Source organism: Platichthys flesus, chromosome 3 (assembly GCF_949316205.1).
Source record: "Platichthys flesus chromosome 3, fPlaFle2.1, whole genome shotgun sequence".
NCBI classification, from domain to species: Eukaryota; Metazoa; Chordata; class Actinopteri; order Pleuronectiformes; family Pleuronectidae; genus Platichthys; species Platichthys flesus.
The window spans coordinates 1,972,894-1,992,488 of record NC_084947.1 but is presented as its reverse complement, the minus strand read 5'-3'; the positions used below and the strand labels follow the sequence as shown (position 1 = coordinate 1,992,488).

General features: G+C 45.4%; 1 protein-coding gene and 1 long non-coding RNA gene across 2 annotated transcripts in view; one reads left to right on the top strand and one right to left on the bottom strand.

Moving 5' to 3' along the window:
- Positions 1-11,835, bottom strand: part of wdfy3 (WD repeat and FYVE domain containing 3) — a 57,271-nt gene extending 45,436 nt beyond the window's left edge. Inside the window, exons 1-8 of the mRNA XM_062381319.1 lie at positions 11,631-11,835; positions 8,692-8,815; positions 7,677-7,786; positions 4,849-5,082; positions 4,187-4,379; positions 3,750-4,103; positions 1,832-2,311; positions 1,181-1,291 (exon numbers count right to left, since the gene is read on the bottom strand). Of these exons, the coding sequence (XP_062237303.1) occupies positions 1,181-1,291; positions 1,832-2,311; positions 3,750-4,103; positions 4,187-4,379; positions 4,849-5,082; positions 7,677-7,786; positions 8,692-8,815; positions 11,631-11,810 (1,786 nt within the window). The 5' untranslated portion in view covers positions 11,811-11,835. The remainder of the gene's footprint in view (positions 1-1,180; positions 1,292-1,831; positions 2,312-3,749; positions 4,104-4,186; positions 4,380-4,848; positions 5,083-7,676; positions 7,787-8,691; positions 8,816-11,630) is intronic.
- Positions 11,836-16,752: 4,917 nt separating this feature from the next.
- Positions 16,753-17,755, top strand: LOC133933005 (uncharacterized). Its single transcript, XR_009912013.1, has 3 exons — positions 16,753-16,881; positions 17,262-17,387; positions 17,564-17,755. It is a non-coding gene; the product is annotated as an uncharacterized LOC133933005 (long non-coding RNA).
- Positions 17,756-19,595: the final 1,840 nt, after the last annotated feature.

The window sequence follows — 19,595 nt, the reverse complement described above, 5'->3', positions numbered from 1 at the left end:
TTGGTGACGCGCTGAATTTTCTTTCTTCCGGGAGGGGACGGGGGGGAACTCATTTCAAGTCCCTCCAGATAAGACTGCCAGCAGAGAGCCTCAGGCGCAAAATGTAAATGTAATCAACGTGTCAGAGTGGAGTGCTACACACACACACACACACACACCAGTGCAGTCTGACAAAGGTCACCGGTCATCATCAAGGTCGAAGACAGCTCCAAGCAGTCAGTGTGCAGGTGGTTGTTATCTTCATGACTCATCACTTGTCTAACCCCCCCCCCCCCCCACACACACACACACACCACACACACACACACACACACACACTTCTACCCTTAACCATTACAGCAAAATGCCCTCAAACTAAACTCTTAAACCAAATTGAGACCTGGAGCTTAAAATCAAATCTTCACAGCTCTTGTGAGAAATAACAAAATAACTGCGTAACGTCTACAGCTCACAAAGACACAACACAACAAGCTTAGGAGACACAATGTGATCTTTTGTTAAAACGTTCATCTTTAGCTTTGTAGGTTAGTACTGTCCTAACAAAGAATCACAACACAAACGCAGTGTTTAGCAGCTAAACAACCATAAAGGACCAACACATCTTTGTGTCTCTGTACGGATGAGACATCATCTCCTGCTGCATACAAAGCGTCAACACTGCAGAGCACCTGAGCACAAAGTATTTAAACTGACACAACACAAGCTGCGTCTTGTTGTTAAATGCTGTGCAGGACGTCAAGCAACATCTGGCTCAGTGAAGGACACACACACACAACACAGACACAACACCAGCTCCTCTAGAACTACTGGTGACACAAACACACTTTACTTTTACACGTCGTTAATTATTCAAGTTTGACTTTCAAAGCTGATGACACAGAGAAAAAAAGAATCACACAGTGATTTGGATCAACCCCCAAAAAAAGAGTAAAAATAATAATTTGTGTTTGTGTTGAAGTGTCCTTGAGCAAAACGCCGACCTCTGACCTCTCTGTGGAGGAAGGAGAATCTTCCTCCAGGGTTCAATTAAGTATCTTATTTAATTTCTTTAGACCTCCTGCCCATCACATCACCCTGACCCTACCATTGTGTGTGTGTGTGTGTGTGTGTGTGTGTGTGTGTGTGTGTGTGTGTGTGTGTGTGTGTGTGTGTGTGTCTGTGTGTGTGTGTGTGTGTTTACCTGCATTCGTGCTGGTGGTGTTGGAGCCCTGCAGCAGCACACCCAGTGTCTCCATCACCAGCCAGGCCAGCTGCTTCTGCTCCTCCGCCACCGTGTTGTTTTTACAGTCGGCTGCAGACGGAGGGAAACAAAGGGGGGGGGGGGGGGGGGGCACAGGTCGACTTCAGACAACAGCATCACAACTCCATCACAGACACACACACTGATTGTAAGTGCATATAAGGGAATGCCCGGAGTATCGGGAAACTGTTAAGGCAGTAAAGCAGAATTTAATATTCTAGCCACTGCATCTAATGGATTTGTAATATGGTTGAGATTCAGATCAGCTCAGCTCAGTTCAGGTCGGACCTGTGGTTCTTAAACACGGCCCTGCTTTTTGTCATGGTCGTTACCTGCGTGTGCGTTTATCAAATCTACAGCTGCTTTCAGACCTGCACTGAAGTCTGCACATTTTCCTGGTAAAATCCAGGGGGGGGGGGCATGAACATCGCCTGAATGTTCCCAACATGTTCCTGTTGTCGTGATCGAGTCTGACAATCTGCCTCCTGATCAGTGGAAGATAAACTCAATTTGTTTCACATCTGAATAATGTCTGGAGAACATCGTGATCTAACAAAGCACCACCTTCCAAACAAAAGCCGGGCTCCTCACCTTGGTCGTTATTGTGTGGTTGCTGCTGCGTGGCCGGGTCTTTGAGCAAGGCAGCGTACTTGTGCAGCAGGTTGACCAGCACCTCCAGCAGGCCGACCTCCCGCAGCACGTCGCTGAACACCGGGTCGTGCCGGGCCAGCTTCAGCAGCGTGCGCACGGCCGTGATGCTGCAGGCGTGCGACGTGCTGGACTTCAGCAGCACGCTCACGCTGAACAGCTCCTTGCACGGCACGTAGTTCAGGCTGAACACCACAAACTCCAGCAGCTCAAAGTACTTGGCCTGGGCGTCGGGGAGCTTGGCCACGCGCTCGGCGAACTGCGACAGGGTGTGCTGCGACTCCAGGATGAAGTAGTTTGCCGGCTCCGCTGCGTAGATGTGTCCGATGGCGTCCAGCAGCATGGCGGCCAGGCGGCTGGTCTTGGTTCGCAGGAAGGCGTTCTGCAGCACCGCGAAGGCCTGGATGTTACGCACTGTGTGGCCTGGAACAAGAGAACACCGAGAATTACTGAGAATAACACAACTCATCTGGGCCCTAACTCAGGATGGAAAGATGGATGTTTTCCACAAGCCACCCTCGTCATCTTACCTCCATTTTGGGGTTGTGTAACACAAACTCTGAATCTCAAACGTAGTAACACAATCAAGAGTAGCGACGGTGAAGTGTGTCATCACACACAAGAAAAACACCCACAACCTTTGAGTGAATGTGGCAGCCTAATTAGGCGAACAAGCGGAACCCTCACACCATGATGGCATCTGGTAATGACTTTGCACGCAGCTGGAGTTGTCATTAGGGGTGTCCTTGTGTGTGTGTGTGTGTGTGTGTGTCAGTGTGTCAGTGTGTGCATTAAAACATGCAGCAGAGCTAAATTGTGTCAGATTGTCGTTGTGCGAGGTCATAAATCTTACAGTTTCTGTGTTTTAAAATCTGAAACATTTCATCCTGTGTCTATTAAATAAAACCAAAGATTTGAGTCAATTCTTTAAATCAGATTTTAGGCTTCACATAAAAACACTGTCCCATCTTTAGTGGGCAGTGTTGTGTGTGTCTTTGTGAGTGAGACTGCAAGAGGAGACGTTCTCAGGCAGTCGGACGTCAACGTGCCGATTCTCCAAACCACTAAAGCATCTCTGGAAAGAGCTGATTTGTATTCAAGAGGCTTCAGGCGTCCGTCTGCAGCAGTGTGACAGGCGGCCGAGTTGCCATGGTGTCAGTCAACAGGTTAAGCTTGCCGGGATCGGCCGAGCATCAAAGTCATTTCAGGGATTAAGATCGGATGGGGAGACGCGGCGGCGGGGGAACACAGCGAGACCTTTCTCACATGCAACTCCTCTCTCGTCTCAGGGATTTGATGTGAACTGAGTTGGTGGTAGTGGGAAGGTTTAGGGAAAGGGCCTGAGAGGAGGGAGAGAGCGTCTTCATGCCTGTGACATATACGTCAGCGTGGCCCTGAAAGAGACTTGAGAGATGTAGTTTCATCCCTTTTGTTTGTTTGTCAGCAGATTTACAACAAAAATACTTTGTACACGTTGTGGAAGGACGAAACACGGGTCAAGAGAGAATCCATTTAATTTGAATCTGGATCAGCGGACGCATCGAGGAACCTTTGGAACCGTTGTGTGACAGAGCGAGACTAATTCAAACAGTGGGGGGGGAAACCAGTCAACTGGCTAACTGGCTAACTGGCCAAAGTGTGTTTTTCCTTCATCATACGTTGTTAAGCCATTGTTAAGTACTTCTGACTAAAGACACTAAAATGAAACGTCCTGGAAACTTGAACAAAACTTTTCTCAGGGTTTAAACATCTTTTAACAACTGGTCACAAATAACTAACATGGATCTAGTCTCAACAAGACGTTACAGCCATATCAGCTCTGACAGTAATTCAGTAGCTGCTGTTAACACCATGAACTCACCTTTCCCAGTGGACACTGGGAGCACGAAGCCAGGCAGCAGGAAGGGGGCTCCGGTCGTCAGACCAGCAGGTTTCAGCTCCGTCACTCCGTACGTGGTCAGACAGGTGACCAGGTTCACCAGGTCCTTCAGTGCGTCTTTCGACTCGTCTTCCTTGGCCTGCTCCAGTCTGAGCGTGAGGTCGGAGAGGAAGGCGTAACCCTGGCACATTCGGAAATCGTCCAGCAGCGTCTGGGACACGTCGCTGGAGTCTTTGAGGAAGCAGGAGAGGCCGGCGAACATCTCCACGATCTCCAGCGGGGAGAGGTCATCGGACTGCTGCATGTTCTGAACACACGTGGCGAGGCATTCCTTCTCTGTGGACGCAGCAGGTGAGGAGGTGAGAGGAACCCAACACAAGACACACACATCCTATCATATACTGAATGTTTGCCTTTACCGTGTATGTACTTGACCACGTTGACGCTGAGGCCGTGTCTGGAGATGGTGGTGAGCACCTCCCCAGCGCTCCTCCGCCAGGGCAGGTTGTGGGGGGGGCACCAGGAGGTGATGGCACTGAAGAGGAGCTGGAGGTCGTCCTTCTGGGCCAGCTCCTCTGCCGGAGACACGAAGGTGCAGAGCTTCACCAGGATCTGCAAGAGTGGAAAGAACGAGGAAAAATGTGTGTTAAGAACTGAACCAGTAGGACCAGTAGGACGTTAACCATTAGAACTCTGCAATAGAAACAGTGGCTACATGGACATCTTTTCTTAGTGTGAGGTCATTTCCTGGAGAATCCTCAATTGCTTCATATCTCTAACATCTGGACAACCTGAGCTAAAAGGTTCTCTGAGTTAATAAACTATAATAAGGACTCTTTTCTCTCATTTCGTTAAATAATTCCACAAGTTGAAGGGTACATTTAAATAGTTTAAAGATTCTCAACACATTCTGCAGGTCATCACAGGCGTACTGACTTAATGAGGCAGGAGACAGAGACCTTGGCTTTCTGCTGCATAAAGAACGACTGTTCAAACTGTTATGGTTTTTTTATATTTTGATCGATTTCAACAGAATCTCAACCACGGCAGCTGAGTTTTCAGAGTGTTACTGTCACGTCACCTGAACGAAGACTTTCTGAAGCAGCACCCTGCGATCAGCGAGGGGCAGCTCCGGCTGGGGGGGGCCCTGCACTGGGGTCTTCTCCTGGGTGGAGGGCGGCGGTGGTGGTGGTGGCGGAGGCTGCGGGGTCGGGCCCACCGTGGCCTCGGGCATGTGGGGCAGGTCAAAGAACAGGTAGAGACATTTGACCAGGGTGGAGGGGACTGACATGGTCGTCATGCAGTCCACGGTTTTCTGAAGAGAGAGAGGACAAAAAGGGGTTTGTGTGAAATGGAGTCAGGAGCATGTTGAGATTCACACGTTAAGACGTTTTGAATTTATTTATAAAATGACCCCGGCTGCGTTAACATGAAGCCGAGAGCTGCACTAACAAAGATGAAAATGTGTTTTTGTTTTCAGCGTGACTTTGCTAAATGGGTATATTTACTGTTGTGTTGTGATTAATGGTTTTGTCTCTGCGAGGGGGAAATAGGCCTTGAGGTGTGTGTGTGTATTTAATGTGTGTTTTTCCACAACTATACTGCCTGTGTGTATTTATGAGTGTGTCTTGATGGCAAGGAAAAGGGCTTTGGAAGGAGATGGGGTTCGTGCTCACTGGGGCGAATGATTCAGATAATCAAATGCTGCCTCCTAGAAACACACACACACAAACACACAATAACACACAGTGGATCCTCCCATTTATACCAGTACTGTCCAAGAGAGCGAGAGGGTGGACACACAAGGATGAATAACGGAGCACAATAGGTGCACACTCAAATTCCCCGAGCTGATCGATGGAGAGATGGGAGTGGGGGAGGGGAAGAGAGAGAGAGAGAGAGAGAGAGAGAGAGAGAGAGAGAGAGAGAGAGAGCGACGCCCACAGTGGATGTAGGTGGAAGGTGTTTGTAGATGATAGTGAATCAGTATCAAGGATAAACTGGAGCAACACTTGTGGTGCAGTGGGTCTATGAGGTGAAGTGTGTGTTTGTGTTTTCTTTACAGGCTGTGACATCTTGGCTCCGCTGCAGCTTTAAGGTCAAGGCTACTGCTGAACCGTCAATCAGGGAGAAAACCAGAGAGGCGAAGACGTTTAACTGGGCGTGTGTGTGTGTGTGTGTGTGTGTGTGTCAGATGAGTGCACTGGGAATGCAAAGCGTGAAGGGCGTCATATAAAACAGAGGAGGAAGCAGTGTGGATGCGAGAGGCAGAGCTACAAACAAAAATATAGCTTTTCTATTATCTGAGGAAGAGGAAGAGCAGGAAGTGAGTGAGAGAAGAAAGAAGGAACCGAGGACAGACGAGCACTAATGAGGTGACGTCAGGTTTATGGGAGGCCAGCTGCCAGGAGAGTCCTTTGTTTTACCGTCTGAGACGCGAGAGGAAAGGAATACAAATCCATTAAACCCAGTCACCCCCCATCAAACACACACACAAGCAGGAGTCTGAGCAATGATGCTGTTTGTGGGGTGGGTGATTCTTCTTCGTCTTTTATGCTGCAGTATAATGACAACACTGTTGTTGCACACTCACAATGACAGAGGGGCAGGTTGACAGGAAACAGTGGACACACACCAGAGTGGGAGAAAAGGACATTTCTTATTTCATCTGTGAATAAAAGGAAAAAGCCGGCGGCGGCTCAGAGGAGAAGGAGAACTATGAAGGAACTTGACAGACTCGTGGTTTGTCTAGCTTGTTTCTCAGAGGGACCTCGATACCGGGACTCCACAGAGTCTGGCTCCAGATGACGTCATCGGTGCAAGATGGCAGCTTTCTAGGATATTTGGCAGCAGTTCAGGATAGTGGGAGGAACTGGAGTCGTGTCATCCGTCTTTATCTACAGTCTGTGCTCGTGAGTGGTTTAAATGAGTGTGAGCGCCGAGAAGGCAACTTTAGAAACGTGTAGAAACCTATGTGGTTGTATTTTAGTGTGTATGTTGTGTACACAGACAGCAGTTGCACCTCAATTGTCCCGCTTGAGGCTTTTATCCCTAAACTTCTCTGCTTTAGTCGACAGAAAACACTAAAACAAACTGAGCTGAATTTTAATTTTCTCTAAATCTTCCATATTTCTATGAAGCATCAGCTATCGTGTGTGTGTGTGTGTGTGTGTGCGTGTGTGTGTGTGTCTGCTCTGACAGGAACAGAACGGGGGGAGTTGTTTTTTAAAAACATGTCTGGCGAAAGAGAGAGAAACTGTTTGACTCGACAACAACAAAGGCAGATTTCTGAAGTGCAGCCGACCAGGAGAGAGAGAGGTGGGCGGGCGGCCAAGCAGCCGGCTGACAGAGACGCTCCCCTCAAGACCCCCCCCGAGGAATGCCGGCACAAAACCTCAAAAGAAATCTGCTGGCCATTGCTTGAAAGCACAGGAAGCTGAGACTCTGAATTATGCAGAGTGGTGTTGAGTTGGGAGAAGAAGCTTCACACACAAACTGAATGTTGACTCGCTCTCGTTTCCAAAAGGTGACAATGCTGCAATTCATGTGACACAGTAACATGACAGGAAAAGAAATGTCACGGAGGAAGCATCAGGACAGAGAAGCAGGTTGAACGAATGACTGTGTTCGGGTGGAATGAGCTGCTCCAGGTCCGATGGGACTTTGTATTTGTCCTCAAGGGCCGGTTCCCTGGTTCTTACGGAGGAAGATGCTATTTTTCTGCTGGTAGATCAGAGAGGGGAGCTGCATAACGGTCAAATAGATACAGACCACTCCTTTATACAAGATGTTCCCCCAAATGCATATTAAATCTAATGTGTGAGAGGAAGATGAGAATAAATACAGACACACACAGGACAACAGCCAAACACATTCAAATCTAGAAAACACCACCATGGTGACACCGACCTGTCCGGAGGAAGCCAACAGGTTGATTGTGGTCAGAAGCATCCAGCCGCGACTCGCCTCCTCACTCTGGTTCACCTCCAGGAACTGGACTATGGCTCGACTGGCGGCCTCTGGAGGAGCAAACACACAAAAACAATGATCAGTTGTGCTGCAATGCTCGGTGAATGAGATGTGGGAACGTGTGGAGTGAGGGGGTCTTGGTTTGTGTTCTTGAAAACCTACTTTTGTCTAAATATGATTTGATATTGATGCTGCATCCATGCTTATACGTTTTAGCTCCATGATTGGACTATGACGAGGTGGAACTGTTACTGAGAGCCAGAGTCGACCGGTCCAGACTACAGCACAACAAGGTTTCAAACTAAAACAGGACCGGCAGTGTGTCCATTCTTCTCTGACGTGGTATCAGATCGGTATCACCTATTTGTAGAGTTGCATTTTGTATTAGAAATAAACATGCTTTGGAAAAGGTCTGCTAGAAAACCCCCACAAAGTTCACCCCCTTCCCCGAGGTGAAATTCAGTTGTGTTGATGATGACAGAGGAAAGTAATCTGAGAGCGTGAGTCAACCACTGAGTCAGTCCACAGAGGCGTGGTGACCAGCTGGAGGAGCCAGCCCTCAGACTGGGCTGCTGCTCGAAAAGAACGAGTCACATGGACGCTCGAGAAGAAGAAGATGGAGAGAGGTGATAAAGAAGAGGAAATTAGAGACAGAGAGCTGGACATTTACTCCACTGACGTGAAGTTACCGGTTCTGTTTTAAATGATTTGATTCAATACATTTGATTAAACTGCAGGATAAGCCTGACCCTGTTTGTAATAGATGAGAGGAAGTCCCTTCTGTTCCTCATATGATCACACACAGCATCAAACGGCAAATACTCTACACAAATACTTCTTACAGCTGCATCACAATCTGAGCATCAAATGAACATCATCGAAGGAACAATTCATCTTTTACTTTATTAACCAAACAAGTGGATGTTTTCGAGAGCTTCGGGGGGGGGGGGCTCACCTGTTGATTTGTTGGAGGCTCTTCGTCTGATCTCGGTCACCATGAGACGTGAGACCTGGGTGGTGAACTGCAGCAGGTCGGAGAACTTCTCCGTCATGCTGCTGGGTGGAGCATTTCCAAAGACCTGGAGGGAACAGGGAAGAACCCATTACATTCTGATGCAGGGTCAGGACTTCATTAACATTGGGTTTTAATTTATGTTTTACCCCATTAAAGTAAATAATATCGACAAACAGATATTAAAGTGTGTATGTGTGTGATATTTTGATACAGGGCCTGAGCAGAGCGACGAGTTAGTTTCTCTCTCTCCTCTGTCAGATGCATGATGGGATACATGTCTCGGTTACTGACCATCAGTTGATCACTACTCTTCACGTCGGATTGTGGGATGCAAAGAGTCCCACAATGAATGAATGATCCGGGTGGAGGTTTGACTGACTGGGATCTTTGGGTTTTCCCTGCTATGCTCTAGTTCTCCAGCCTCAGTGGACTGTGCAGCCTGAACCTCCTCCAGGCTCCTCGCAGTGTATTTATTTATCAGGAACAGTACCACATTAAAGCAGGGCCGGAGCCCAGCGTCCCTCTGCAGCGGGGAGTGCTCGACTTTTGAGTTCTGACATGAATTATGTCACCAGTGAGTGAACCACCGCCCGGGCGGCCCAATTAGCCGACAAGTCAAGAGACCCTCGGTGAGGCACTCCAGTTTGATGAGGACACTCAACGGGGGCTGCCTGAGGTAACGGCTGCAAAACAAAGAGGCACAACTCTCCATCTGAGTAACAGGAACAAAGACTGTACATGTAACAAGTCCTGCCTCCTCGGCTCTGTCGACTAAAACACACACAGATTTAATGTTGCGTTCAGCCACCCTGAATCAAAAGGATTTCATATAGAACTGCTCTTGTTTATGGATTTAATGCTAAATCAATCAGAGCTTTGTCTGTTGTCCAATTAATTTGCTTCTGACCATCGTTCCTGCTCCAATGATCAATCTATAATAGATAAAAACTTAATTAAGAACTGTTTTGATCAATTCTTCAACAGAGAATTGGTTATTGAATAAAAAAGAACAAATTGTGAGGATTTATTGTTAGATTATAATAATTTACAAGGCAGCCTAGGTTGGACAAAATGGTTATAATCAATTTGAAACTATATTTAATTTGTATTTGTTTAACTAATTCCTGATTAAAGTCGTGTAATAAAAATGAATAAGTTTGCTTTGTTCCTGGCATCAAAATCTTTCTAAGGATTCTTAAAACCTCACATTATGCAGGACTACATAATATGTATTTATCATTATAGATATTTCTTGACCGTGTCCAGACCTGTGTTAACATCTGTCCTCAGTGACCTGATTCTAACCGGACAGCTCTGAGTACAGGTGTAAACCCATTCAATGAAAAAGACGACATTCTGGTCTGGGACACATTCGTTCTCCTGCGTTAAGGCAAATGTGTCCTGGGCCACAATGAACGACCAGAGTGTAAAGCTATTTGTGTTTGTGTGTCTGTCCTCCTCACACCAAGAGACACACAAACACATAATAATTTGGTCATTTATCAGAAATTATGTAAATGTGCAGTGAGATCACGTGCGGCCACTTTTTGAGAACACACTTTAATTCCAGGTGGGAACAGACGTGCTCAGCGCTGTCCACCTGTGATCGTCTCCCTCAGGTGGGACGTGAACACCAGGTCTGACCAGGGCCTGTGCTGCAGCCTGTGGCTCTGGGAAGATGTTTGATTAAACTGGGTGTTGACACTGGGAGGGAGTTGACTCAACTCTCCCACACACCTGTCTACCAGGTGTGTGGGAGACAAGGTCCACTTTGTCAAACAGCCTTTCAGGATCTGAACTTTGGGAACAGGCTCAATCTCAAGTGTTGATGCTGGAGTTTATTATGATTCCATATATTGTAGTTGGGTCATTTTGGAGAGAATTCATGTGAGCCAAAGCTGGAAGGAAAGCATCTGTGCTCTATTTATATTTAAGTCCTCATACCTGCACAGGACAACCGGCTTAGTTCCTTGAGATTTAGCTGCAGGAGTCTATTTAAGTGTGAGGGTAAAATAAATCCCAGGTGACTTGTCACTCATTGATTTCACATCAATCCATCCTCAGTATAAATCCATGATGTACGAGTCACTGGCCTCGTTTAGACCTGGTTACAACATCCTTCCAGAGAGATACGATCACATGAGGACAGCATCAAGGTCATGTGATCACACATCGTTTTAAAATGTGAGCGTGACTCATGTGACCACTTGTGATCCGATCAAACTTAACTTCCCTCTACGCAAATAAATACGATGATCACTTGTTTTTGTAAAGAGAAAATTATATGTTTTACCAAGTCTGAGTTTACAGATGTGTCTGATGTCACTGTGTTTGTGTGTGTGGGTTTGTAGCTGTTTGTGTTTGTGTGTCAGCACAAGAAAGAGAGTGAGAGAGGAGTCATGTGGGGCTGAGTGAATCTCATGCAGCTCTGTTATAAAGAAAGAATCCATCAATTTAAGGAAAGTTTGAATCATTATGTGTGGATCAGTGTTGATATTGTGGTTGTGGGTACAAACAAATCAACAAATAGACAGTGTAGTGTGTCAGAGGACGTCAGCTGAGTAGGTGGACATTCACACAGCTTAAAGAAAGTGTCCACGTGTCCCAGACCACCTCTGAAGGATCTGTACTCTGTGTGGTCCACTTGTGATTGGATGTTTAATCCAGGTCTGAACCAGGTGAATGTTGACAGAGCACCAGCTTGACTGGAAAACCACGAGTCCAACAACATGAACAAGTCAAACAGGTTTGAACTCCAGTTTCCACACGTCCCCACAACCAGAACCGGATTCTTTCCTGCAATGTGTCAGCTGTTCAATTTATGAAATTCTGTTATTGTAAGCATCCGGCTCTCCTTCCACCCCCCCGGTGGGACCTACCCTGTTAAAAACAGGAAGCATCATGTAGAGCTTCTCCTCCTGCTCCTTCTGGGTCATGTGGCGAGGAGGGTGGCACAGTTCGGAGAACAGGCGCCGCAGGTGCATCAGGCCGAGTGCATTGTCCTGGGGGCTGCACTCCTCCTGCCTCGGCCGACCCATGATCCTCTTCACCATGTTCATCTTGAGCGGCTTTGTCAGGGCAAAGGCAGCCCTGTGGAGGAGAGGGGGGGGGGGGGGGGGGGTTAATTACATGTATCACAGCAGTTCAATACTCAATCATCCTGCGGGGGTGAGAATCAAATCTAGACACAGCTTTTAACCAACTGTACTGTCTCCACAGAGAGGCCGAAACTATAAACTACAGTGGGAGGATTATCTGAATATGAGATGACCTTCATCTGTGTGAGATATGGAGGCACCGGCCCGATTGAAAGGTGCTTTCACTTATAACTGCTGTTCATCTGAGTCTTTGGCACATTTTGATTGATGCAAAAAAATTGGTTAATTAACGTTAGATTAAGTTTAAAGTTGATTAAATAAGGAACATGAAACAAGTGGCACTTTGGGATCAGCACTGAAAGTCACAGATAATTTTTAATACTGAGCTTCAGTGTTTCAAAAAGTATGAGACAAAATAAAGCATTTTTGCATTAAAAGAGTCTGATGCCTTATTAGCGTGCTAATAAATACAAGCATTTGTTCAGATGGTCGATGTGACATATTTAATGTCTTCCTTTAAAAATATTGTTTTCTATTATTAGCTGGAATAGTCTCTCCAGACTATCTTTAAGATGGTTGCTAAGAGACGTCACTGAGCTGCAAAGCCTACACACAACACAGAAAATCATCCAACGATAAAAACTGGATGAAAAGACTGGAACAGCTGCTCATCGATCTCAACACAAGCCTCGTGTCTCAGCAACTGCACTGACACAGAGTCACTTGCTCAAGGGTTCACGGGCGCTGGTTACAGAGAAAAGACATGATAAAGAGAATGAGCCTGTAGGATGTGGGACATGACGAGGAATTAAATGACATTTTAGCTAAAGCCTATAATAATAATACATCTTTCCTCAGCTCCTTGTATTTCTCCATCATCGGAAATTCTTGAGCTACTTGTGTGTTTGATTTCACGATCATGATGATAGCACGACAATTGCATTTTGAAAAACAGCTCAAAAGCATTGACTGGCCTCAAGTATCAACGCTTCCCACAGAGTTTTATACTTCTTGTTAGCACCATCTTGCTTAATTTAAAATAGAAGTAGGGAGGTCAGATGAAGCAAGAATTAGAGCCCGCCCACAATGCACCCATTTGATGGCGCTAGCTGTCAATCACACGGTATGGATGTGTCCTGGCTGAGGTTACGTCCCCTGATCCCCGAGTTGACCCAGACTGAGGTGAACCTTGGTGAGAAAAATCCCTGACAGTTCAGTTTCAGTCCTCTGAGGAAGTCAGCCAGCTCCGTGGAAGATGAGGGGACATGACAGTATATCGTGTGGTCCCTCCTTCCTGAGTGGAGGAAGTTCAGTCCTCACAGTGGATTACACTGGAGACACTGAACAACAGTTCCTGTAGCAGTGAGGTTCTGGCAGGTAGCTCGAGACTGAGAGGAAACGTGTTTGACAGAAAAGGTTACCGACTAAATTCATAAGAGTGAAAGGTTGTGGGTGGAACAAAGATGGGCTCTCTTTAAACTAAATAAAGGTAATTGACCAATGATATACTAATTGAATGATAGACAGGTTGTGCTTTGAGAAGACGGCTCACAAGTAGCTCTTGAGAATTCTGACAGCATTTTTCAATCCCTCTCTCCAGCCACTTATGTGAAGTCTAAACAAATCAGGATTCAAACCAGCGCCCCTCAGGGTGAGCGCCCCTCTCAGCCGGCTAATTCACTCTTGGCCAACTTCTCCATCTGTTGGCTGTGTATAAAAATTTGATTCTGTTTGATATCACAATTATGGGCCCTTTGGGGATATTAGTATTTCTAAAGTCTTGAGGCTTGACTCCGAGCCAGACATAGAAGATCCCCTTGCTGTTGGCTCTGTTCACTTCCTCTTGTATACAACAACTTAAGAGTTTCTCTTAGTTTTCCTCTGTCAAACCAATTTTTACTTAATTTTAAGGTGGAAATAATCTTTGCCAATAAATGGTATGCCAATCAATCAATCAATACGTTAATTAAACAGATTTGTGACTCTCTTTGAGGTTTAATAGGGATTGTGTTGACCAGACCAACTAATTACAAATCATGTAAAAAAGAAGGTGAAAATGTGCTCAGAGCTGAATGGGACAATTACTATATGTTCCCTGAGGTTAACCTTTATTGAAAGCTGCCTTGCTCAAGTTCTGCTTTTACCCGGCGGGCATCTCAACACATTTACTTTCTCCTCGCCCCTCCACTTCCTGTAAAGACTGTCGTGAAAGACTGAAAGAATGTGAAGAGCATCGCGGAGACAGACGACCACAAAGAAGCTTCCAAGTGTGTTTCTGAGTCACAGGAACGAGGCATCTGTGGCATGAATGAAATCCCAGTGAACCAAAGGCTTTGATAACTGCTCCTTGCCCACAGAGAACGGCTGCCCTCTGCGTGAACCCACACTCCAACTGAGATTCTAGTCAACATCCGCCATTTAGTACACTTTCATCTGAAGGGCCTGATGCTGCCTGTGAGTGCTCATAGACGGTTATAGCATGAACAGCCTCCTGAGATCGAACTTCTTCACCTGGTTAGAACTTGGTTTTTAGAGAAAATGCAACAAATCAATCCTTGTCTTAGCATTTCTGAAAAGTACTTGCAATAGTGAAGACTGCTTCCTTAAATATCACTCAAGTGGAAATGTATTGAAACACAACAAAACAAAAAAATCTAAGAAAATGAAAGATGCATCACTAATTGTGCTTTGAGATACATAATTAGTTCTGCCTCATCAGTGCCTTGAGCCGCCTCCCTCAGTTTGAAAGGATATTTCATCAGAATAATAAGGATTTTGGTTTAAACACATGTTAAATGCATGATTGAGATCAATAGAGACAAGAGGCTCTGACATTCACAATACAGCCTGTGTTGGCAGCGATAGAATCCACGATTCAGCGCTCACTAACCACCAGTTCTGTCTGTCCTAGATAAGGTATTAGTGAAAACCCTTCAGTTTACATCCACACAAAACAACAAGCTGCTGCTGGGGCTGATACAGTTGGATTTTTGTATTTCAGTTTCACCAACTGGTTGATGTCCCAACTTCAGCAGAAGAAAAGATGTGATAGATATAAAAACAACACAGTTGACAGAGTGATTAGCTTAGCGCTGAAATAGCAACATTTCTGCTACTTTGGTTGACTAGACAGCTGTTTATTATAATTCATTTTAACAATGTATGATCAGCAAATATGAACACAATAGCTGCTAAGACGCCTGACGGGATGAATTCCTTGTTCCAGCAAAACATAATTCAACAAACCGGAGTTCTGAGAAACGAATATTCAGGTTACTCATTTGAATTTGTGCCATTAGTTGAAAACATTCTCTAATGTTCATGAAACACGTCACTTTCCTCATTCCATTGCGGCAGCCCCTCTTGTCAGCCTCTGTCTGAAACACATGGTTTTATGCCCCCCCCCCTACACGTCACAAACTGAGTTTTCAATTTGTTACGGTTACAGGAAGAGAAATTTGACAAAAAAATATTTTTCCTGTGCATGTTGCAGAAAATGTCAATTTCAATAATTACATCGACACGGACCAATTTCATATCCTCAGCATGTTTCATTTTGTGTTTGTGGAAGAAAAGGCTGGTTCACATTATTGCAAGTCATGTCAAATGTTCTGCTGCATCCTAATTAACTTCCTCTGGCAACACCCTTCCTCTTCCTGTGTCGACACATGTACTACGTTTGGTCTTCATTTAATAATCCACATAACCCACATGACAGTCTTCATCGTAAATAAGACTTATTGAATCCTGCTGGTTGAGGAGCAGGCAAAGCAAGCTGAGGCTTTGAGACAGAGCCGCAGATCTACTGCACATTTGGTGAAGCCAGCTCATCGCAGCAGTGGGGTTATAAAGTGATCAGCATCAGCAGAAAGCCAGTGCTCAGCTGCTGGCTGCAGTGGAAACTCGGGCTGAGCCACAGACAAACATGTTGGAAAGATGCCGGTCAAGGAGAAAATCTTGCAGCGTGTGTCAAGAATCGAGAACCCAGAAGTAGAAGTGTTTGGCGTGTAGACGGCTTTAAAAATACCCAGCCCACTGGGCCCGGTTTCTGCGGTTCCTGTTTAGAGCTGCAAGTTTCACTATGAAACAGAAGGAAATGGAGAACCCAGCCGACGCTTCTTCTGAGACTTGGACTTGTTTGCAGGGTTTGGAAATTGAACCAGGTCCCAGTGAGTCAATGGGCCACTGAGACCCAGAGACATGTTTAAAAACAGATTCTTATTCTAATCTGAACAAATCTGCCAGAAAATGTGAAGGTATTCAGGTGTGGTGGATGGATGGATGGATGGATGGATGGATGGATGGATGGATGGATGGATGGATGGATGGGTGGGTGGGTGGATGGATGGATGGATGGATGGATGGATGGATGGATGGATGGATGGATGGATGGATGGATGGATGGATGGATGGATGGATGGATGGATGGATGGATGGATGGATGGATGGATGGATGGATGGATGGATGGATGGATGGATGGATGGATGGATGGATGGATGGATGGATGGCATACCTGGTATTTGGTGGGTGAAACAAAGGCCAGGCCTATTTAGGGGACTGATATCTATTAGTATAATATACTATCTATAATTCATAATATCTAATATTGGTGGAGATCCAAATGAATTGATTTTAATGTGGTTTCATAAGATGTCTGTTGGGCCTTGGTGGATGTATCCTGTGTTCTGACACCCCCACAACGACTCTGGTGAGGACAATATTCTTATAACCAACAAGATATGTTACACATTTAAATTCTCAATTATCCTATGAGCTGAAACAGTCCCACCTATCCTCTTGTTGTGGTGTATCCTTGACCTGGATCAAACCCTGTGTTTACCCCTGATCACTGCTGTTGACGCAGACAGAGCCCTGACAGAACGGTGGAGTCGGAGCTCAGCAGGGCCGGGACCACAAACTGGGCCAAACACATGTCATACGACTCGGCATAAGGCTGAACTGGAAAATCAACGAAAGGGCAGGCGGGGATCAACAGACGAAAGCAGAATCACAGCCCACTCCAGCTACTTGGTAAGCAGCGAGCGTCACGATGCCACAGACACTCGTCCTGAGACACACTCACTTTGAGTTCTGCTCACACACTCGACGGTTAAGTGCAGTCACAACTAAATATGAGACGTGGAAATTTAATTTGTGTGCACAAATTGCTGCCTTGATGCAGCTTCACTTGATGGATATCTCAGGGAGGAGTGAGAGCTTTACCTAAAAGCTGCTTTTTGTTTTTGACTGACTGCCTGAAGCTTCAGGATGACGCTTGTTTATCCACTCTTCTGTGGACACTTTGCTGTAAATAGTACATAAAGTATTTATTACAGTCTTCTGACAGTCTGTGTAAATTCACAGAGAGTAAGTATTACATGGTTTTCTGTTCTCGTTTGACTCTGCGGCAGCTAGGGGTCTCTCAATCAAAACAATAACAGAGGATCGGGTTTGATGACGTCATGAGGCAGCGTGGGATCATGGGAACTGTTGTCTTCACCTCCACTGCTGATGAAATCTACCAGATCATGTTCATGGTGATGTAATATATTAAAGTTGTATTCATGTTAAGCAGCAAATGATCAAAAATAAAATGATTAATAATCAAGATCCATCACGAGTGGCCATTACAAACAGAAAGCTGTTGATTCAGGGAATGTTTTTTTTATCATGCGTTTGTCTCCAAATTAATTTTGTCCATGTTTAATTTCAGATCTGGAAACGTCTCCAGGAAAAGGATGAGGCCCATGCCTTTGGCAACAGAATCTCTCTTACTGGCTTCACACACATGAAGCCTCATCTGTTGATCCAGAAATGTGAGGGGAATTAATGCACCTGAAAAAAGGAAATGGTTGAGAAGAACTGGGATAAATGAGCCCAGTCACTTCAGATCTCCAGCAAAGCTTCACCAGAATGTGATTTTCTCGGACACAGCCAGTGATCAGCTTTGGCTGTGACACAGAAGATTTGTATATCCTAATAAAACCAAACAAGTTATATTGCTCATGTCTCTACTGTTATGTGAATGAGTGTCCAGCAGTTGACCTGTGCAGGCAGACAGCTTGGTGCACACTTGACCGACCTCAGAGGGAGGTGGCATAGCGGAGAGGATTACGTTTTTCAGCTCTAACGAACCATTAAACAAGAGACCGGTTCCATTTAAAGCAAAAACAGCATCGAAACCACGTCTTGTACTGAATGAGGCAGAGAAAGTAAGTTGGTGGTATCAGAGGAATGTTGACTCCAGTGCAGTGGGGGAACTGAGCTGGCCCTCCAGTCCTTTTCAAAGGATTCTCTTTAAGCACACGCCAGCTTCGATGAACGTCTCACAGAGTTACCACTGACTCCTGGGAGATGAAGGCAGCCAATGCACTGGAAAAGCCTGACTCTTCAAAGGCTTGTGAGGCTCTTTCTCAGGAGAAAGTGATGTAATCACCAAAATGTCTCCTGTCTGACAGTTTGTGACGGTGGGTGGAAGATGGGGTGGTCCTCGGAGAAGAAAGAAATGGGTTGACAGGAGCGAGACAATAAAATAGCAAAACAAAATGCTAATTTGAGGAAAGTGAAAAGTCTGTGCAGACAGGGGGGGAAACTCACAACAACTTCCAGCCAAATGTTGGTATTTAGATGCGGTTGTGACTGGAAGCCATCTAAACATCTGCATAACCTAAAATGTAATACTGTGCCTCTCTATGAAAGCTGACAATCCACTGCAAGACGTAGAAAACATCTGTCATTTTAAGATAGAAACCAGCTCATAGGCTCAAGATGATTCAGAGAGACATACAGTTACCACAGAGCCCCTTGTATCTATTGCAGCATGTTTTCATTTGATAGCTAATGTCTGACCAACACGAGCCATGAGGCCAGGGAATTATCTCATGTCCAACAAGTGTGGAGAGGACCCGAGTGGATGACCCTCCTCCCTGGATATCTATTCAGGTCTTAGGTGTCACCACCACAGACCATTAGCACCAGTCACTGCCTAACTTCTACTCTTCTTCTCCTCTGCCAGCCATTACAGAGTCAACACTGGAAACGGTTGGTGTTGAGGTTCAGCAACACTTCTGACAAATGTGGATTTACTCCCTCGAGATCACGGAGGAAACTAATGACTGTATTTTTCTACTCAAAGAACAAATGTTCAGAGAATAATGTTCGAGCCTCGCTGAACGGTAACCATAACAACACGTGGGTTTCATACAAAATAGCTGCCTGTAAACATCCATAAAAAATATGAATTACCATAATTGTCATTTTGATGTGTGACATTCGACTTTAATACAAATATCATACATTTCCATAAATGTGTCCTTTTACAGCAAAGACAGCTTGAGTTCAGGATGTGAGTTACTCTACAGATTCCTTCAGCTTCACAACTGAACAACGAGAACGATGTAGTTGATGCTTTATGTGCATCACCAGAACATTTTCCCAAAGAGAGTCTTTGTTTTGCAGTATTCTGCAGTAATATTCTAGACCGTGGTGAACCTCAGTCTAACTCGTATTCTTACAGTTTCATAATGATGAGGTATTATTACACTTTTCATAATCTGAGATTATTTTGCTCCAGTAATGGTCATCATTATCCCACTGTAGCCCCACTACCCCCCTTACAAACAACACCACAATAAACCATCACAGACTGGCCATCAGGAGCACTGGTAGTATTGTTGGTCCAGTGCACTGTCAAAAAATCCATAACATTTTAACCATCGTCAGCAGAAAGGCAGAGCTCTGCCTAA